Source organism: Quercus lobata, chromosome 12, assembly GCF_001633185.2.
Source record: "Quercus lobata isolate SW786 chromosome 12, ValleyOak3.0 Primary Assembly, whole genome shotgun sequence".
Lineage (NCBI taxonomy): Eukaryota > Viridiplantae > Streptophyta > Magnoliopsida > Fagales > Fagaceae > Quercus > Quercus lobata.
Genome location: NC_044915.1, coordinates 28,985,420 through 29,008,490, shown reverse-complemented (window position 1 = coordinate 29,008,490; position 23,071 = coordinate 28,985,420). Strand labels below are relative to the sequence as shown.

Sequence of the window (23,071 nt, the reverse complement as noted above, 5' to 3'; positions counted from 1 at the left end):
AAGAGATAAAAGCGGGGTTATGGTCGATGAAAGCGAACAAAGCCCCTGGCCCGGATGGGCTTCATGCGGGTTTTTTTCAATTATTTTGGCCAACTGTGGGTGAATCGGTGATCGGGGAAATTAAGCAGATTTTTGCCACTAGGAAAATGCCAGAGTATCTGAATCGAACTCATATTGTGCTTATTCCAAAAATCCAAGGGCCTGAAACTCTTGGGAATTACAGACCTATTAGTCTCTGTAACGCAGTTTATAAAATTGTCACGAAGATTATTGTAGGCCGTCTAAGACCTTATTTAGAGAAGCTTGTCTCTCCTCTGCAATCAGCGTTTGTTCCTGGCAGGAAAGGAATAGATAATGCTATCATTGTCCAAGAAGTAATTCACTCGATCAGTAGGAAAAAGGGTGCAGTGGGGTACATGGCAATTAAATTAGATCTTGAAAAGGCCTATGATAAGCTCGAATGGAGTTTTATTCGAGAGAGGCTTATGGAGATTAATCTGCCTGAAGAGTTAATTGAGCTTATTATGAGTTGTGTGTGCTCGGTTTCATCGTCTGTTCTGTTTAATGGTGGAAGTCTAGATCCCTTTTTCCCATCGAGAGGAATTAGACAAGGGGACCCCTTGTCTCCATATCTCTTCATTTTATGCATGGAGTATCTTGGTCATTTGATAGAGGAGAAGTGCAGCCAGAAGTTTTGGAACCCAGTGAAATCTTCACAGGGAGGCTTGTTCTTCTCCCACCTTATGTTTGCAGATGATGTGTTGTTATTTGCCAAGGCTGACCAGGGCAATTGTGTGGCCATAAGGGATGCTCTTGATACTTTTTGTAGTAGAACTGGCCAAACAATCAGTGAAGCGAAATCTCGGGTCTTTTTTTCTCCAAATGTGGACAAAGATACCAGGGAGGCGCTTTGTGGTGTGCTGGGGTTTGCCTCAACTCAAAATTTAGGGAAATATCTCGGAATTCCCATTAAACATACAGGTTCCCCGATGGACGTTAACTTCATTCTGGATAGGGTTAAGCAGAAGTTGGCTGGTTGGAAAGCCAACCTATTATCTCCAGCTGGCCGTACTGTTCTCATCCAAGCTTCATCTTCAACAATCCCCGCCTATGTCATGCAATGTGCTCTTCTCCCTAACAAAATTCTAGAGGGCATTGACCGGGTCAATCGGAATTTTCTGTGGGGGTCGTTTGAAACTGCTAGGAAAATCCATTGGGTGGGTTGGAATAAGGTGACAAAACCAAAAAAAGTAGGTGGCCTTGGTTTACAAAGTGCAAAAGGTAGAAACATAGCGTTATTAACTAAGTTGAATTGGAGACTCCACACCGAAAATGAAAGTCTTTGGGCTCGTGTGATTAAAGCGAAATATTGCTCCACTCGAAGAATTAATTCCAGGAATCCGAGCAGCCTCCCTTGTTCTCAAACCTGGAAAGGTATTAAAAAAGGCACAGATTTATTCCGGCAAGGAGCTAGGTGGGTGATTGGTAGAGAAAGCAACTTGAGCTTTTGGTATGATGATTGGTCTCAGAGGGGACCGCTAAGGCATTTGATCCAAGGACCTTTACCTTTGGGGGTGGCCGAATGGAAAGTCAAGGACTTAGCAGCCATTGGGGGATGGAATTGGGATATTGTCCCATTTGACATACCCCAAGACATAAAAATGGAGTTTCAAGCCATTCCTTATGCATTCGCTGCTAGTAGCAAAGATAGATTAATGTGGAGGGACTCGCCAAGGGGGGACTTTAACATGAGAAGTGCCTATAATATGGCAGCTGGGGTAGATCGGCTACCAGATTTTAAAGGAGGTTGGATTTGGAAGCTACATGTTTTTCCAAAGATTCAGTTTTTCTTGTGGAAGTGTACTTATAATAGTATTGGAGTCAATGAATGTCTTGCTGCCAGGGGAATGAATGTTGATCCGCTATGTCCTATCTGTCGTAAAGAACCTGAATCTATCATCCATGCCCTCCGGAATTGTGAGAAGATTAGGGTTGTATGGAATGAGCTTGACGCAGTGGGTTTTGACAAAGACTTCTTTTCCTCAAATGTTGAAGACTGGATGGCAGTTAATGGGAAAATGGACACAGCAAAAAATCAGAATTCTCCTCCATGGAAAATCATTTTTTCTTTTGCCGTGTGGAATATTTGGAAGAATCGGAATCATGCTGTTTTTAAAGGGCTTTATCTGAACCCCAGGTTAGCAAAATTAATTACCAATCATGCTTTGGAATTTTTCTTTTGTGCTAGCTTACCTAAGGCTGTTCGGACTCGGGTGGTAGAGTTGGTAAAATGGGTTAGACCTGAGATTGGGTGGATGAAGTTGAATACTGATGGGTCTGCTTTAGGGAACCCAGGAAGTGCGGGTGGAGGTGGTGTTATTCGTGACTGGGCAGGGAGATGGGTGGCTGGTTTTTCCAGGAAGATTGGCATTGCGACGAGCTTATTGGCTGAACTATGGGCCTTTCGTGACGGTTTGATGCTTTGTGTTGATCGCAATTTGGCTATGGTTGAAGTGGAGATGGATGCTAAGGCAGTAGTGGATATGTTAGCTAATCCCCTGTACTCAAATAATGCCATTTCTCCTCTGTTAGAGGACTGCAGGTTCCTTATTTCAAAAATTCCTCATGTGAAGATCAAACACTGTTATCGCGAGGCCAATAGGTGTGCGGACAATCTTGCTAGAATGGGTGCCAATCAGATTCTTGATTTCATTTTGTATGATGATCCTCCTGGGGATTTAGGTGTGTTGGTAGAGGCTGATTTTAATGGGGCGAGTACTGCCAGGCAGTGTCCTGGATCCTTTGTAGTTTCTTAGTTTTTTTTTTCTTTTGTATCCTTTTGACCAAAAAAAAAAATCTTAATTGCACCTTTGGCCGTACTCATTATATGGGCCTATCGGCTATCGGCAACAGCAAGAGGCCAAGACGCCAAGTGCTACACAGCTGTAGCACTTTTAAATGACATTGACAATTTAAAGTTTATACAACAGTCTCCAACCGAGAGAATGAAATTAATATATCTTCATGTAAAAAATCAAAATCAAAATTTAATTAACAATGAAGGTGTGGGGCCCAATAATTTAAGGGCCAAGCCCTATTGCTCCTGGGAAGTCCGAAGGCCCAATCCGAGGAGAGCTGTGGCCCAAGCTCTACAATACAGAGCACAAAACAATTTTTGGGAGGCAGCCGAGGACGGTTCAGTCCTCGGCAGATCCTGAATCCCACCGAAATAAAGGGGTAAAACAGGTATAGGGACGAATTCGTGAGGAGATCCAAAATATCTTGGGGAAGTTATCCTTACTACCCTTCTAGATAAGACCCAGCACATGACAGAGCCGTACTCTGCAGCCTTATCAACCATACCCAACAATTCTGGGATTAGACTGATGAGACAAATATCAGTCTTGTATAGATTGACCCTACACGTGGACGAAGGACAATCAACACGGACGAGTATAAAAGAAGAAAGTAAGTAAATCTAAAGGGGATCCCGGCCCACCCCCAAAAAGAGAAGGATCACATGGGGGAGAACATCTCAACAACACCGGACTTCACTGAAGAAAGTCCGTCGTTGGAGAACCGGGGAAAGGCCTCAATGGTCCTCGGATCAACTCCGAGGAGTCCCATCCCATAGGGTACGACGTCTTAGGGCTTAAATGTTCAAGCCCAACTCCTTTTTCTACCTGAATTCCTCTAAAACCAGGATTGGACATCGCCCCGTGACCAGCGGCTAGCTTTTTAAGCTCACTCTCTACAAATTATATTGTGAGGAATCTTTCGTACCCGAGCCCAACATCCTTATTGGGCCGCCAGAGAATTGTGTCCTTACAGAAGGAATAACAAAAATTAAAGGGCAACAAAACGGGCTTAGAGGCATGGAAAACCAGTCATTCTTAAACAGTATTTGCCCGTACAAAGATAATAAAGAGTTACCCCAATCTTGTTCCCAAGATATAACTCAGCATAGAATTTTTAAAGTAGTAGTATTATTGAGAGAATTCTTATGAATCTCTATAGGAAGCCGAGGAGAGTATATATATATTGTGAGAATGAATATGGATCATTATTTATAATTAAAAGGTCGTATTCCTTCAATAGGTACCTTTAGAGAGTTACAATAGTTTATTGCACATTCACAACAATATATTGCACGTTCATAAGGCATTTCGATTGTTTGAAATACTCAAAAACTGTTGCCAAGAATTCTGCAAAAATTCTACAAAAACTATTCTTCTTCAACTTTCGACCGGTCAAACATGATTCAAATAGGAATAAAAAAAAACCAGATTGGCCAGAAGGCCTCCACCATCGATTTGATTTGTCAAAATCCTTAATATAAACATTATTTTTACTTATCGTCTTTTTCAAATTTTATACTCTCTATTTATATATATTACAATATATGTTATATATGCCTATATATACGCCAACAATAACCACTTGCACAACAATGAGGCATAAAATCTCAATTAATTGCACCTCTTGCAGTACGTACTCGTTATATATGCCTATCAGCAAGAGGCCAAGTGCTACACAGCTGTAGCACTTTTTAATGACATTGACAATTTAAAGTTTATGCTACAGTCTCCAGTAGAGAGAACGAAATCAATATACTTTTTTTAAAAGGAAAAATAATGAACAATAAAAACCACAGTTCGTAAATTGTGAGAGTTCTGCCGTGGCTAGTGATTTGGGATTTCAATGAAATTAGATATCAAGCAGAGAAGGAGGGAGGTGCACCTAGGCCTGTTTAGCAAATGGCTCGGTTTAATAATTCTATTAACTATTGTGGGCTGAAGGAGGTTGGCTTTGTAGGTCCGAAGTTCACATGGCTATATCAAAGACAAGATAACACTCAAATCAGGGAACGACTAGATAGGGCCCTGGCTTCTACAGATCGGCATTCTCTATTCCCTACTGCAAAGCTTCATCATAAGTCCTCTTCTGCTTCTGATCATAATCCTCTTTTGTTGCATCTATTCTCAAAGAAAAAACACCAGAAATACAAGAAAATATTTAGGTTTGAGTCTATGTGGTTGAAGGATGAGAGATGTGAGAAAGTGGTGACAGAGGCATGGGAGGAAGGGATGTGTATGGCTTCGAATTTTCCTATTTTAGCTTGTATGGAGTCTTGCAGAAACAAATTGGAGGTATGGAATGCGAATGAGTATGGGCATGTGGGAAAAAAGATTGCTTGTTTACAAAAACGTTTAGAAGGACTGGAGATGCAAGCTTCATCACCTGGGGTTATCAGAGACTTAAGAGAAACTAGAGTGGAGTTGAATTGTTGGCTGGATAAAGAACATGCCATGTGGAAACAGAGGGCACGTCTAAATTGGTTTCAGGAGGGAGATCGAAACACCCGATTCTTTCATGCACGGGCTTCAGCAAGGTTTCAAAAGAATTTAATTGAGGGGGGTTTTTGATGCTGAAGATGTGTGGCAAGTTGATCAAGGTGAGATTGAGAAGGTGTTTACTGAGTACTACTCTGATTTGTTCACTTCCTCATAACCGTCAGACTTCACAGAAATTATGGAGGCCATTCAACCTAAAGTGACACAATCAATGAATTCCATGCTAGTGAAGGAATTTCAGGCAGGTGAAGTGCATAAAGCCCTGAAACAGATGTATCCTTTAAAAGCTCCAGTTCTGGATAGTATGCCCCCTATTTTTTTCCAAAAATTTTGGTCTATTGTAGGTGGTGTTGTGATTAAGACAATATTGGATTTCCTAAATTTAGGCATCACCCCGCCAAAATTTAATGAAACCCATATTGTTTTGGTTCCTAAAATTAACTCACCTGAAAGAGTAACTGAGTATAGACCAATAAGTCTCTGTAATGTCATTTACAAACTGGCATCTAAAACTTTAGCCAACAGACTCAAAAAAATCCTCCCATCTGTTATCAGTGATACTCAAAGTACTTTTGTGAATGCTAGGTTGATTACTGATAATGTTTTAATAGCCTTTGAGGCAATGCACCAGATTAATTTGAAGAAATCAAGGGCTAAAGGAGAGATGACTCTCAAGCTTGACATAAGCAAGGCCTATAACAGGGTGGAATGGGCATGCCTAGATAAGATAATGGAGAAGTTGGGGTTTCACTCAAGATGGAAAAGCTTAATGATGCAGTGCATTACTTCAGTCACTTATGTTGTCCGTGTTAATGGTAAACCTAGTGGCCATATTATTCCTTCCAGGGGGCTCTGCCAAGGTGATCCACTTTTCCCATATTTATTTTTGATTTGTGCAAAAGGTCTTTCTGCTTTAATTAAAAAGGCTACAACTAATGGTTTGTTAGAAGATGTATCTGTATGTAGGGGTGGCCCTTGTCTTTCTCATTTATTTTTTGTAGATGATAGTTTAATTTTCTGCAAAGCCACTATTGAAGAGTGCGAAGCCCTTCAGAAAGTACTGTGTACGTATGAGCAAGCTTCTAGCCAACAGTTGAACCGTGCCAAAACTTCTCCGTTTTTCAGCCCTAACACAATTAAAGAGATCCAGGATGAGATAAAGGTGAGGTTTGGTGCTCAAGTGATTCAGCAGCATGAGAAGTACCTGGGTCTTCCATCACTAGTGGGAAGAAATAAGAAGAATACTTTTAAGGGAGTTAAGACAAAACTGGCTAAGAAGTTGGCAGGGTGGAAGGAAAAACTATTGTCTAAAGCTGGGAAAGAAGTTCTGATAATGGTCGTGGCCCAAGCCATCCCAACGTATACTATGAACTACTTTAAAATTCCTGATTCTCTTTGTGATGAGATCACAAGTATTATTAGGAATTTTTGGTGGGGGCAATGTAAGGAAAAACGGAAAATGGCATAGATCAGTTGGGAGAAACTGTGTGCTCCGAAGGTTTGTGGGGGTATGGGTTTTAAGCAACTGAAGCAATTTAATTTGGCAATGTTGGCAAAACAAGGATGGCGGCTCCAGTCTGGGAATGATCCTTATTGTATAAGGTTTTTAAGGCCAAATATTTTCCAAGGTGTGAGTTTGTTGATGCAAGTCTTGGGGAGGAGTATTTTAGCAGCTCAGGCAATTGTCAGGAACGGTAGAAGGTGGTATGTGGTTAATGGCCATAGCATCATGATTTGGAAGGATAAATGGGTGTCCTCCCCCTCAACTTATAAGGTTGTATTTCCTATCTCATACCTACCTGAGGACTCTCGGGTTGCAGCCCTTATTGATGAAGAGAATGGTGTTTGGAAAAATAAGCTGGTGCGGCAAGTCTTCGTACCTTATGAAGCTGACTTAATATGTAGCATTGCTCTAAGTGCTAATCTGCCAGTGGATAAGCAAGTCTGGGCTTTAACACATAATGGAATCTTTAGTGTTCGAAGTGCATATAAGCTGGCCATGGAGATGAGCTCAGCTGTACTGGTGGGAGGAGTGTTTGATAATAGTCAGTTAAGGAGGTTTTGGAAGTACCTATGGAGCTGTAATATTCCGCACAAGATTCGCCATTTCACTTGGAGGGCCTGCAATGATGTATTGCCCATGAAGGAGAACCTGGACAGACGTAAGGTGCTGTTGGACGGAGCTTGTGATGAATGTATGGCGCACTTCTAATTTGTTTCAGGGCTCTATGGTTCATCATTTCGGATCATTCATGGACATACTTTGGTACATGGTGATGATAGCTCAGTGGGATCACAATGGGGTGGAAATACTGATTGTGATAGCTTGGGCGTTGTGGTCGAACCAGAACGAGTGCAAAAATGGCGGTGCGAAGAAGTCGTGTCAGGCTCTGTTGCAAGGAGCGTTGGAGTACTTGAGTGAGTATCAGGCCTATATGAAGGTCACGGTGTCTCCGCGACAGCCAGCTGAGGCGGTGGTGTGGTTGCCCCCCTCTTCAACCCATTACAAGATCAATGTGGATGGTGCCGTGTTCAAGGAGCAAAAAATGGCAGGGGTGGGGATTTTAATCAGAGATGTCGTGGGCCAGGTGATCGGTGCTTGTAGTAAAAAGATTGATGCTCCTCTAGGCGCCATTAAAGCTGAAGCTAAGGCCGTTGAGCTGGGTCTCCAATTTGCCAAGGATTTGTCTGTCCAAGACTTTACGCTTGAGAGTGATTCTTTGTCGTTGGTTAATGCCTTAAGGGACTTATGTCCTCCTCCTTTATCTGTTGCTGCTCTGGTCTATAGCTCTATAGCCACTGCCCATAGCTTTCGATGTGTAGACTTCGCCCATGTTGGTCGAAATGGCAATAGGCCACTTACTTGCAAGACATGCTTTAGGCATTGCAAATTTTTCTGTTTAGGTTGAAAGGACCCCTTGTTTCCTTGAACAAGCTCTCAACCAGGATGTATTTGTCATTTCTTCTGTTTAATAAAGTTTAGTAGTATTTCCCATTAAAAAAAAAATATATATATATATATATATATATATTTATATATTAACTATCGTACCAGAATTGGAAATGTGGTAGCTATATGTTATGTTCATATATATCTTTGTTATTATAGTAATGTTGATGTTTATAAAAAAAAGAAAAAGAAAAAGTAATGTCGGTTTCAATTAGGAAAGGCATGGTTGATAAGAATATTTGGAAGTCAATAAGAATTGTATGTAGGGGTGTTCACCAAACCGCAAAGATTACACTAAAACCGCTTGTAAAATGGTATAACCGCACTACACCGTAAATAATAGTGCATCGCACCGCTTGATGCAGTGCAGTTTGCAATTTTATAATAAAAAAACCACACCGCATCGCACCCTCTCTATATATTAATAATATATTTAATTTTTTTAATATGAAATATATTATTAAAAGTTTAATACCCCTAGTTTTCAAATATATATATAGTTTAATAAACCAAGTAAGTGTTGATTAGGAAGCCAACCCAAAATAAAGAAAAACTAGCTCAATAGTTTAAAACTTAGCCTAAAGCAAATGGAAAAATCAGTTTAGAGTGGGCAAGAAAAGCCCAAAATTTTAAAAATATATCGACTTCAAATTGCATCTTATACACCACACCGCATATTTAACCGCAAAAATGAGGTGCGGTGCGGTTATGATCAGATGAATGAATTGTCTGGAGTTTGTATGAGAGTTGGTTTAACTGCCCTAATCATGGTAGAATATTTCCGAGATGTTAATGAACAAGACGTACTCCTATTTATCAACAATATCTTCCGTTTCGTTCAAGTAGGATTCGAAGTATCTGCCTTATTGGGTAGAATGACTTTCGCTGTGGGTTATCAACCCACCCTTAGTACCGAAATGGGTTCTTTACAAGAAAGAATTATTTCTACCAAAGAAGGATCCATAACTTCTATTTAAGCAATTTATATGCCTGCGAACGATTTGACCAATCCTCCTCCTACCATGACATTTGCACATTTAGATGCTACTACCGTACTATCAAGAGGATTAGCTGCCAAAGGTATCTATCCAGCAATCGATCCTTTAGATTCAACTTCAACTACCACACATGTGACAGCAAAAATGAGGTGCGGTACAATTATGGTTTTAGCTAAACCGCACTGCAAAGTACGGTGCTAAAAATGACCCAAAATCACACCGCGAACCCCCCTAGTTGATGGTACTCTATAGTGTTTATTAATGTATTAAACAAAGAGTTTTTATTTTTTTTATTTTAAATTTATTAATGTATAACTTGACTCGCCCTCTCTTAAAAGTTATCATGATTTTTTAGTAGAATTTGTGGTATGCTTTTGTGTTAGAATACATTTCCCTCTCCTTATGTGTGTGTGTTTGTTTCTAAAATAAAAATAAATAAATAAATAAAAATAAATAATCTTTAAAGAGATTATGAACTGCTATTATAAAATTGGGAAAATTATATTTTACTCTCTTAAACTATATTTCTTTTACACTTACTCCCCTAAATTATCTAAATGCACACTTAACCCTCCTAAATTATTACTCATATGTAACACTTACCCCCTAAATTATGAGAATGCACACTTTTCATCCTAAATTATTACCTGTGTAATACTTATACCACATTCCATGGATAATTGTTTAGGTATGTAAGTGTGTATTTCTCATTGTTTAAAGGGCTAAATGTAAAATGAGTATAGTTTAGGAGGTAAGTGTAAAAGATGATAAAATTTAGGAGGGTACAGTGTGCATTCTCATAGTTTAGGATGATAAGTGTAAAAGAGGGTATAATTCAAGGGGGGTAAGTGTGCATTCAGATTGTTGAAAGGGATAAGTGTAAAAAGAGGTATAGTTTAGGAGGATAAAGTGTAATTGTCAATTATGAGTTTAAAATATTTGAAAGTCGATAAGAATTATATGTATAAATTCATTTCATCTAATATATTTTGGATAAGCCTTAATTTAAAAAAAAAAAAAGGGTAAAAATTCATGGATATTAATTTTAGAGGTACTTCATAATTTCACATCACTACTATTTCGGAATGTATAGAATTACATTGAATAAAGGTTACTAAATTCCTATAATAAATAAAAATAATTGCTGGAAATGTTAAAAATGCCATGCTATTTCTTTCCTTGCAAGTGGCATACCTTCAACTCACTGAAACTTTAGTCCTTCCTTGCCACATTAATTTATAAACTTTTTGTAGTGATTTTTATTATTATTATTATTATTAATTTTAGCATTTTCCTACTTTAACTTGTGTAATATAAAAGGCGAAGTCATTGGGAGACACACTAAAAATGATGCCACATCCGTCATAATTTTTGTCGCATTAACAAGTTCTAAAAAAATTGTTAATTTAATGTCACCAACATTGTGCATGTCATTTATGTTTCATAAAGAGCATTTGATTTTTTGTTGAGGGAAAAGAGCATTTGATTTGGTAGACCTACCTGGTATAAATCATTTTTTTTTTATATATAAAAAATTTCGAAGAAGTGAAGTTAAAATGTTATATGTCTATCTCAAATTCAAAACCTTTTCTCACCAACATTGTACCATTTATGTTTCATGAAGAGCATTTGGTAGACCTACCTGGTAAATATCAATTGCAGCTAGCCTACCTAATTTTTAGAGAAAATTGGTAGCCTAGTCTTTTTTTGTTGAGGAGTAATGGCTATTCATTTAGTTTCTCAAGTTGGAGAAACGTGAATTTTTTTTTCTCCTTCAAGCACAATTGTCAAGAACAATTCTTCTAAAAAAATTGTCAAGAACAAGAAGCAAGATTCCGCTTTTCTCCATTGAGAATTATTTACCAGCCTAGCTAGCCCTAACTCTAAAGCCTCAAACATTAGCATTTGGTGTGCTAAAAAAATGCTATTTTTAGTACCCATGCTACTTTTGTTACTTTAACATGTAATTTCACTTTAGCACATTACCAATTAAAATAACTTCTACTATTGAAAAAAAAAAAAAACAACTGAAAATCACAACCCCAACCCATTGCCACCACTGAAAAATCACATCACCCACAACCCACAGTTGCAACCCCCAGCCCATTACCACAACTGAAAAAACCACATCAACCGCAACCGACAACCGCAACCCATAAGTTTTTGAGCTCCACATCACAAACAATTTTTCAACACGCAAGCCCAATCACCAATTGCACACCATGCCACTTCCACTATCCTCCAACAACCACCAAAGAAGTTGGAGAGAGAGAGAGAAGATTGACGAAATGAATAAAAATATAGTAGCATTAGTACAATGATCTTCTACTGGTAGCAGGTTATTAAAGCAATGCTAGCACAAGTAACATGTTGCGTAAAGCAATGTTAGCACAAGTAACATGTTGGGTCTACACGTGTGAGTGAAGTCACACGTTGAATAATGATAAGAAGAATGAGTGATTAATATAACATAATTGAGTATATATCCATTGGATTTAGGCCTTTTAGGTTAAAGTGTGTCTCTATATATTATATTAATTACTCAAAATATCTCTCCAACATAACACACATGATGGAGGAATGTTTTTGCTCCTTGGCGTGCTAGGAGTTACACGTGTCACCATCTCTAAATCAAATCTTAAAAAAGAAGGAAAGTTATACTTTTGTTGCATATGTTGTAACATGGTATGAGACACTAAAAAAAAATATATTGTATGATACAAGTATACAACCACATGATTAATATTTGTATTCATAATTAAAAAAAAATAAAAATAAAACCATTAATGTTTGTCACTGCGTCACACACTTCACACAGACAGGTCCGCTCGGTCTTTTGCATTTTTCGGTCTGTTAAAAAGTAAAACCTTGGACACATCTGATTGGACAGGCCACCGGTCTGGTCTGGGTGTCAGTATTGGGCCTGCATCGTTGGGTTCCAACTAAATTGCTAAACGTTAAGGCAAATTATATTAATATGCGCTTGAGTACTCATGTAAATATTAGGTTTGAGATTAGGACATGTTTGGCTTTAGTCCTTTACAGTCAACAGAGACTGAAAAGTCAAAAGAAATTGGTCCCCCCTTACTTTATGTGATCCAGGAGAAGGTTAGTGGTTTGGTATTTCTGCTGTAAACACCTGAGGTACCTTGTTATCGATGCCAACAATGAAAGCAAATTATACACAGAAGTCATACACAGATATGTTTCTTAGAAATGAAAGAAAAGGATATAATATTATAATCTATATGCCGTGACGGCATTGCCGTCTAGCACAAAGAATCGCATAATATATATCAAATTTTCTTAAACTTTTTTGGATCAATCACCATCAATCTTAGTCAAGAATTTTCAACAAAGATGATATTTAACAAAACAACAAAAATTGGTTATGACTTGTGACCTTTGCATTGTTCTGATTTATATAGAAAAAAGGAGGACGAAGTTACCAGTTCGTAACTTCTCTGCCTAACCCCTAACCCCAACCTGTACTAATGAAACTGTCGGCAAATCAGCATTAATATGTATTTGATGTCGTGAAAACTACAAGAAAACAAAATATTTGATGTCAGGAAAGTTACAAGAAAACAAACATGTTGTTTTCTGTATAAAAAAAGAAATTAAACACTTTATCTCCTACTTCTGAATGAAAACTTTGAATCCACAAAAGGTTTTTTGAATCCACAAAGTGATAGAGTTCTAGAATCCGCCGGAGAGAAACAATAAACAAAGTCTGTATTTTTGTTAATCTAGAAACTAAATTACCCTGGAGGCTACAATATATTTAAATAGCAAAAAAAAAAACCCCGAGCGGCTAGGAAAACTCCCAAAAAATCCTAATTTACACTAATCTCATAATTAGGTGGCAAAATGGTATTTTTTGCCAAAAATAGCAAAATTAAGATAACTAACTGCGAACCCGCGCGTTGCGCGTGATATTTATTTTTATGGTAGTTTTATTAAATTTAAACTAATCTAATAATGAGTAATGTATTTCGTAATTATTTTTTTATTTATTATAGGAACAATCATAAATGTAATATAGGAACAATCCAAAACACCAAAAAAACATAAACTAAAAAAAATTTAATAAAACTTAATAATAATTAATTGAACCAATATTAGGATAAAATTTTGTTTTTGATAACCTATTAAGGTTATTTTCTTTGTAGAAATTATAATTTCAACCGCCCAAAACCTATTATCAAATAAAAAATTATTAGCAAAATCTAAGAATTAAATTTCTATACATGCATTGTTATAAAATAATAATAATAATAATAATAAAATTGCAAAAGTTAAAATTTGTCACCTATCCAATTATTTTTGTTTGGTTAACCTTTGCTTCTTCTTTTTTTAATAAATGGCATTATAGGGTACTTCTAATACAACTATTAAGAGTACTTTGTCCACCACAAAGGTTTAGAAAATAAACAAAAATTAGTAAAGTCTCATAGTTTAACATCTAAATTGAGCACTATAAAAAGTCATGCTATGTAACAGAATAAATACCAAATTATCTAAATCATGCTATGTAATAGAATAATATTATATTTTTATATGCTATATTTAATTCTTTAGAACGCAATAGGATAACATTAAACAATCAAAGAGAATAAAAAAAAACCAATTTAAAAAACAAAACTAAATCACAATTTTAAAAACAAAACTAAATCGCATAAATCCAAAATAGAGTTTTAAAGAATGTAAAAAATTATCAACCTAAAGTAGAGATGTAAGAAAAATAAAAAAATCCACCAAAAAATTTAGAGAGAGAGAGAGAGAGAGAGATAGGAGACCTTTTTTGTGAAGGAAAACTATGCATAGAATAGAAGAGATAGTGACAAATTTATAGTAAGAGGGTGTGAATAAGAAGAGACAAAAATAAAGGAAGATGAAGAGAAAGAGGAAGAATGATATTAATGTACAGGATAGTGGGGAGGTGAAAAGGTAAGGGAGAGAGAAAGATTGAAGTAGTGTAAATATTAAAAAAATAAATGTTAAAAATAATTATAAGGAAAAAAAAAACCACTAAAGCTTGAAAGGCTTCAACGTTTCATTTTGTTTTTTTTTTTGTTTTTGTTTTTTTTTTTTTTTTTTTTTAAGCTGAAAAGGCTTACACAAAACCTTAAAACTGAACTGAAAAGGTTCTGAGTTGGGCTTGATTGTGGAACTAAATAAATAAGAGGTGGGCTGGATTAATTATACAGATTTATTATAGGGTGATAGTGGAAGTAAATAAATAAGTAGTTGGTTGGATTTATTATAGGGTGATAGTGGAAGTAAATAAATAAGTAGTGGGCTACATTTATAGGGCTGAAAATTGTAAAAACCATTTAAAAATTGTAGGATAAATTATATTTTTAAAAACGAAAAGAAAAAAAAGAATGACGTGGCGGTTAATGTAGCGCAACGTGAGAGCGACAGCATTAAACGCTACACTTCAGCTTTTAGTAATATAAAGATTGCATAAATTGAAACTAGTGTCTCTAGGAGACGTCCTAAAATAGACATAACTTTATTCTCACTTTTAAACTAAAAGTTATTGTTGAAACAATATTACTAAAAATAGCAAAAATATTGTTTTCAAAGATTCGTCTAAATTAGGGCGACCCTCGAGATTCTCGAGTCTTGATCAGAATGTCGTTTCCCTTCATCCCTCCAAATTTCATGCAATTTCGACATCATTGCCCCGATGGATTCTATTGACACCACCTTTAATCTTACACTGTGATTTCCGATACCCTTATTGCTTTAGGAAGGTTTGTGTTGTCTATTCTACATCAGCATTTGTACTCTTCATAAAATCTAAGGTTTACCTTCTTTCTATTAGTAAAAGACCTAAAAAAACATGAAGAGTTTTACATGTAACATGGCAAATATTATTTTATACATGAACGGTTCAAATCTTTTCCTTGAGAAAAATGTATTAGGCAATATGCCCGTGAAGTAAAAACAGAATCACATTCACATGACATTGCATGCATATTGTATGGCTGCATGTGTGCACACTTGTTGGCTTTTCTTCGTATACCCTCTTTTTTAATACAGTAAATTTATATCGTGCTTGATGCACCTTAAAGCAAAATGGCCAAAAAAGATTAGCCAATTAACCTTAAGCATGAGGAATTTTAGACTTTGTTGAGTGTCACACATTTTTTTGGACTATAATAGTCCGTTTGGATTGAGGGAGAAGAAGGAGAAGTAGAGTAGAGTATAGTAGATTTAGTACAAAATTAGCTTATTTTTAGCTAACTCTACTCTACTCCCCTCTACTCTCCCTTCTTCCCCTTTCCATCCAAATAGGCCATAAATGTAGCCTTTGTCCCATCAATATGTACATGTGGCCTTTGGCCTCCCCTTCTAGACTTTCGTTTCTCTTAATTTACTGGCCTTTTGTTTTTTCCCTGGAATTAGATTTTAATAAATCTATAACAAATAGTGACGTTTTGGATAAACTCCCTTATAAACTTCTATGTACTGATAATCCCTAAGCTATGATATAATAACATCTTATAGTATAGGTAAGGCAAAGAGTTAAGATTCCAATTAATTATATTAACCTGGTGACAAAAGTGAGGCAAAGAGTAAAGATGCCAATTAATTATATTAACCTGGTGACAGAAGCAAAGTGCTAATAATTGTGAAACCATGCCTTGCAGAACATTCGAAAGCAGGCTGCATTTTGTGGTCTGTTAATTTGTTTAGATTGTCACTATCAATTCAGAACCTCAATGGTGATACAACGTGACTGGATGATAACAAATATTTTGTGGCAATTGGCATAACCTATCAAGGATATCAGTGCATTATGTACAGGATCAAACCCAGCCTGGTTCTAAAATATCGTCAATCTGCATATCTACCAATGACCATACATCATAATCTCACACGTTAATTATTTGTAGAAAATAATAAAAGGAACCGCAATTGATCGATAATGGTTTATTGCAAATGCATTGAAAGGGCTATTGCATCTTCCATCTATTGTATTCTTTGTTTAGCTAGAGAATCATATCGGCCACTTGTATAGAATATATTACCAACTTTCCACTTGGACTGCAGGCTTCCTTTATCTCCAAAGAAAGCTTCAGGGGAAGCAAGTGTGAATGTTTGCCTTTGATGTCCCTAGTTACTCCAGCATCCTTGGAGTAAAGCTAAGTTGTTGATTAGGTCAATAAGGACCTGAGAGGAAAAGGAATGTTTTAGAGACCATGTGGATTCTTAATGCTCACCTTATTATTTGACAGTTGGTTTCACTTTCATATATAAAGCAAGACACCCATCTTCATGTAAATCTCGTTACATGGCTTGAAACAAATCATTGCATGTCAGAACATATATTCTTGATGATCACATTATACCATAAAAGAGTTTAAAGGTTAGCCGACTCATTACATGCTATGATTAATGATTAGTTTGTAATCTAAGAGATGGCATCATTAGGAATTGGGAGAACAGGAATACATGACGACTGACCTAATAATTGGGAGACAGTTTTCTGGAACAAATAATAACACTTCCCTTCCCCAACTCAATATTGGCTTGCATTTATATATCCATCACTTTATACTTCATAGCACATATATGATGTATGTAGCTGTTTCTCTCTTGCATATTCCCTTATGGTGATGGCATGAGCTAGGAGGATTACATTGATAATATAGTACTTCTGATTGTGTGGATTGTATGTTAATTCAAATCCCGCATTAGGTGTGTAATCCTACATTAAGTGAGCTAAATAAATGATTATAGATAATTTCAATTATGACTAGTCCTTTTGAGATATAATATAGATATTTTATAATAGTTTCCGCAGTATGGAGTCCACCCTCATCCCTCACTATTCATAGGTTCTATGTGAGAAGGATGTCAAGACAGAGGAGACTAATACAGAGTCTAAACGACCTGTAGTAGAGTTATGAACTACAGGTAGTCTAAGATTAGGTGAGTCTGTTACTGATGTGAGTCCAGGTGTCATCATCTTATGTATTTGCCCACGTTTCAACATCAGAGGTATTTTAGCTAGAGTTGTTAGAGTGGTTCCACATTCTACGGAATTGGTTATTGTATATATTGGAGTCTATAATCAATGCTAATCAATCAAGAATCAAGAACTGAATTTCTTCAAGAACTCTTTCATTTTTTTTTCTCTGTGTTCCTCTTCTTCTTCTTGTATTGTTCATCATTCTTTTCATGGTATCAAAGCCTGCCATTAATGGCTTCTACTCCGAGCTATAGCCCTTCCACAACCCCTTCCACTACAACTACTACCACCACTCCTATAGTGAATCTGTCGTTGAGCTCCTATCGAATATGGTGAGTATGATGACGGTCAAACTAGATTTTTCCAATTATATGGTGTGGAAGCATTAGATTGTAGTTATTCTGGAAGCTTACTCCATGATTGGTTTTGTTGATGATTCGTGTGAAGGTAGTCTAAGATTAGGTGAGTCTGTTAGTGATGTGAGTCCAGGTTACATCATCTTATGTATTTGCCCACGTTTCAACATCAGAGGTGTTTTAGCTAGAGTTGTTAGAGTGGTTCCACATTCTACGGAATTGGTTATTGTATATATTGGAGTCTATAATCAATGCTAATCAATCAAGAATCAAGAACTGAATTTCTTCAAGAACTCTTTCATTTTTTTTTCTCTGTGTTCCTCTTCTTCTTCTTGTATTGTTCATCATTCTTTTCATGGTATCAAAGCCTGCCATTAATGGCTTCTACTCCGAGCTATAGTCCTTCCACAACCCCTTCCACTACAACTACTACCACCACTCCTATAATGAATCTGTCGTTGAGCTCCTATCGAATATGGTGAGTATGATGACGGTCAAACTAGATTTTTCCAATTATATGGTATGGAAGCATTAGATTGTAGTTATTCTGGAAGCTTACTCCATGATTGGTTTTGTTGATGATTCGTGTGAAGCTCCTGATCCATTCTTGAAAAAATAGTTCTAGAAGTTTCACTAGGGAGCTAAATCTTGAATTTGTCAATTGGAAAAACAAAAAGCAGGCATTATTCACTTTCATCAACTCCACTCTATCTCCCTCAATCCTAGCAATTACTATGGGTTAGAAATCTGCGAAGGGAGTCTGGAAGGTGCTTGAAAAGAGGTTTGCTTTTGTTTCTTGATCTCATGTGTTGAGTCTAAGAAATGAATTGCTAAGCATTAAGAAAGGTCCTGAAAATATTGATACTTTCTTTCAAAGATTTAAAGAAGCTAGGGATAAACTGAGTTTTGTTGCTATTTTCATTGATAAAGAAGAACTTATACATTTAGTCTTAGAAGCTTTACCTCATGAATACGATGCTCTTTGCTTTGCAATAAGGACTCGTAATGATGTGTTTACCATAGAAGAATTAAATACCTTATTAAATACTGAAGAAAGAGATATTAAGAAGAAATCTGAGCCTAGAGATACAACTATAGCTATGATTCTTCAGAATGGGTTTAATCAGAACAATAATAGAGGTAGAGGCAGAAATGGCAATCAAAGAGGTCGTGGTAGAGGATTCAACAATTTTAGTCCTAATTTTGGGTTTAACAATGGTCAATCTTTTGGCAATCCTAATTTTGGGTTCAATAATGGTCATTTCTCTGGGAATGCCACTAATCCTACTCAATTTCCTAGAAGTCAATCTAATCCTCAAGCCAAGAATGGTTCTGGTACTCACTCAAGTCAGTTTCAAGGGCAGAATTTTCTCAATACAAGGCCTACCTGTCAGATTTGTGGCAAGAATAGTCACATTGCCTTGGATTGCTATCATCACATGAATTTTGCTTATCAAGGCAGACATGCTCCAGCCAAGTTAGCTTCTATGGCAGCTAGTTCAATGGCAGCAACTGCTAATTCTGCTTCAGCATCTACCACTAATTGGCTCATTAATATAGGTTGTTATGATCATGTGACCCCTGATCTATCTCAACTTTCATTGCATTCTTAGGCTACTACAAGTAATGAGACTGTTACTGTTGGCAATGGGCAAGAATTACCTGTGACTCATGTTGGAAATGGCAAGCTTCTCATCCTTTCTCATAATTTTCGTTTGGATAATATTCTTAGGGTTCCTGCTTTAGCTTCCAACTTGTTGTCTGTCCATAAACTTTGTTTACAAAACAATGCCTTTTGTTATTTTGATGCCAATCAGTTCTTAATTGTGGATTTACCTACGGGGAAGGTTCTTTATTAAGGCCTGAGTAAGGATGGTGTCTATACAATTCCTCTGTCTTCTCAACTCTCAGTTGATCCTGGCTTTCCTTCTTCTCTTGCTTTCAACTCTTCAGTCAGTCATACTATCTCCAACCAAGCAATGCTATTCCAAGCTTCTTCAAGCTGCCTTAGCTTTTTTTCCTAGCAATGTTAAAGTTTCTGTAAATGATGACATTTGTTCTTAATGTAAATATTGCATAAGTGCTAAAATGCACAAACTTCCTTTTCCAAAGCAAGTTATGTCAAGTACTTTTCCTTTACAGCTTGTCCACAGTGATGTTTAGGCTCTGCCCCTATGACTTTTGTACTTGGCTATAGATTCTATGTCATTTTTGTTGATGATTTCACTAGATTTACTTGGTTATTTCTTCTTAAACATAAATCTGAAGTGTTTACAATTTTTCTGCACTTTAAAGCTTTTGTTGAGAACGAATTTGGGTCTAAAATTAAAACTCTTATATCTGATGGTGAGGGTGAATACACCACTAATTATTTTAAGTCCTTTTGTTTGGATAATGGCATTCAACATCAATTGTCTTGTCCTTACACCCCTTAGCAAAATGGTGTTACTGAGAGAAAACACAAACAAATTGTTGAGAGTGGCCTTTCTATGCTCTATCAGTCTAGGCTTCCATCTTTCTATTGGTGTTATGCTTTTAGCATTGCCACATATTTGGTCAATAGAGTTCCATCTTCTGTTCTTCAGTTTAAATCTCCTTGGGAAAAGTTGTTTCACACTCCACCTTCTTTACAATCCTTGAAAACCTTTGGATGTGCTTGTTTTCTTCTTCTTAGACCATATTCTGATCATAAGCTTCAATCTAGGTCTACTCAATGTCTTTCCCTGGGATACCCTCCATTAACCAAAGATTATATATGTCTTGAACCTTAGACACATAAATTTTACATCACATTTCATGTCATTTTTCATGGAACTGACTTTCCAGGTTTACCTACTCCGTCTGCTTCTTCCAACAATTCTGGGACTGCTAGTTCCTTCTTTGATCTTTGGTTGTCCACTCTTTTACCCACTTCTTCATCTGAACCCTTATCTGCTGTGTTTGTTGTCTTTCCTTCTCTTACTACATCTATTTATGTGCCTAATGATTCTTCTGATGCTATTTCCTTTCCTTCCCCTAGTCCTATCTCTTCTTCCAGTGCTACTTTTGATCCTATTCCTCAGTCCTCTCTTCCTATTGGTCAATCTGTACCACCTTCTATTCCTAATACTCATCCTATGCTTACCAGATCCAAACATGGTAGTTTCAAGCCTAAAGCTTACACAGTTGTGAGGGATTACTCTCAAGTGGAACACCTAGTTTTAGTGTTGCTTCTCTGCATCCACAATGGGTTGAAGCTATGGATTCTGAGTATGCCTCTCTTTTAAAACAACATAATTTTTTGGTACCTATTCCAGCTGGTAAGATTGTGGTTTCTTGTAAATGGGTATATAAAACTAAGAGGGACAGTGATGGAGCTATTGCTAGGTATAAGGTCAGATTGGCGGCCAAAGGGTTTTTGCAGCAATATGGATTGGACTATGATGAGACATTTAGTCCTATTGTGAAACCAGCAACTATGAGGATCATTTTGGCATTGGCTGTGTAGCATAATTGGTCTTCAAAGCAATTAGATGTATCTAATGCTTTTCTTCATAGGGTGCTTCATGAGAAGGTCTTTATGTCTCAACCTCCTAGTTATGTTGATCCTGAACATCCCACTCATGTCTGCCTCCTTCTTTAAGCCATTTATGGACTTAAACAAGCCTCTAGAGCCTATTTTGGGAGCTTCACTTCTCAGTTGTTTCACATTGGTTTTCATGCCTCTTCTGTTGATGGTAATCTATTTATTATGCATCATGGTTCCTTTGTGGTTTATCTTCTTCTTTATGTTGATGATATCATTTTCACTGGGAATAGTCCTCCATTCATTGATCAGCTTATTTCCAGCCTTAGTGCTTCCTTTGATTTGAAGGATCTTGGCCCTCTTAAATTCTTTCTTGAGCTTCAGATTGAATATACATCTCAAGGTTTGTTTGTGCATCAATCTAAGTATGCTATGGATTTGCTCACTAAGTTCAACATGTTGGGTTGCAAGCCTTGTCTCACTCCTTGTTCACCTATTATGCATGTGAACTCCTAGACTAGTCATTTCCTCTCTGATCCTACTACCTACATGAGTATACTTGGTGTATTGCAGTAAGATCTTACTTTCATAAGGCCTGATCTGTCCTATTTTGTTTAGCAAGCATGTTAGTTCATGAGTAAGCATACTCAACACAATTTGATGGCAGTTAAGAGGATTCTTAGCTATCTTAAGGGTACTTTGCATAATGGCATCCATTTCCAACCTGGTTCTTTGGCCCTTTCAGCTTGTTGTGATGCTGACTGGGTTGGTGATCCTCTTGATAGAAAGTTCATCACTGGCATGGTTGTCTTTCTGGGCAACTCCCTTGTCACTTGGTCTGCTAAGAAGCAATTGACAATAGCTCGATTCTCTACTGAGGCAAAGTATAAGGCCTTGGCTACTACAGCAGCTTATGTTGGATTAAGCAAATTCTTAAAGATTTAGGGGTTTATTTGTCTATGCCTCCCATGTTATGGTGTGATAATGTGTCTGCTCTAGCATTGGCTTCCAACCTAGTTTTTCATGCTCAAATCAAGCATATTGAGGTTGATTATACATCAGGGAGAAGGTTCTATCCAAGGAGACGCAGGTTCATTTCATTTTCACTCTAGATCAATTAGCTGACATCTTCACCAAAGCTCTCTCTTCTCCAAAGTTTCTGGAGCTTGCTTCCAAACTGATGGGAGTTCCTTCCTTCAATTTGAGGAGGGATGTCAAGATAGAGGAGACTAAGGTAGAGTCTAAACGACCTGTAGTAGAGTTATGAACTACAGGTAGTCTAAGATTAGGTGAGTCTGTTACTGATGTGAGTCCAGGTGTTAACGTATTTGTCCATGTGTCAACATCAGAGGTGTTTTAGCTAAAGTTGTTAGAGTGGTTCCACATTCTACGGAATTGGTTATTGTATATATTGGAGTCTGTAATTAGTGCTAATCAATCAAGAATCAAGAACTGAATTTCTTCAAGAACTCTTTCATTTTTTTTCTCTGTGTTCCTCTTCTTCTTATTGTATTGTTCATCATTCTTTTCAAAGGAGGGTGGGCTAAAAAGGTGCATTGGATTAACAAAACAATATCAAGAACAAAATAACGTGAGCATCTACCAATAATAAGGAGGGAGATCATCACATAACATTAAGGAAATATCTAACATATACACATAATGATTGCCTCTTCTGTTGGAGTGAACTAGGTTGTATGTGCTGAATTTACTCATCAAAGACCTACAATAAAAGGTCATAACCCTTTAAAGGCTAAGAATTTTCAAATTGAGGATAGCCCGGGCATCTAATACCAATGAGAAATATCAATATCAAAGGCATGGATATCCGCTTTTCATCACTAATAGAGTTATAGCTTCTTAATCAATACTTTTTACCCAAACAATATCTCATGTATCGAATGTATGCATTTTCTCACTC

General features: G+C 36.9%; 1 protein-coding gene across 1 annotated transcript; it reads left to right on the top strand.

The window, feature by feature from the left end:
• Window positions 1–4,757: 4,757 nt before the first annotated feature.
• Window positions 4,758–5,426, top strand: LOC115970497. The gene has a single exon (XM_031090125.1). It carries the CDS (start codon window positions 4,758–4,760, stop codon window positions 5,424–5,426), a length of 669 nt encoding a protein of 222 aa, XP_030945985.1.
• Window positions 5,427–23,071: the final 17,645 nt, after the last annotated feature.

Excerpts from the sequence above, each read along its gene's own strand:
- LOC115970497 (XM_031090125.1), top strand. The coding sequence starts at position 4,758 with ATGGCTCGGTTTAATAATTCTATTAACTATTGTGGGCTGAAGGAGGTT.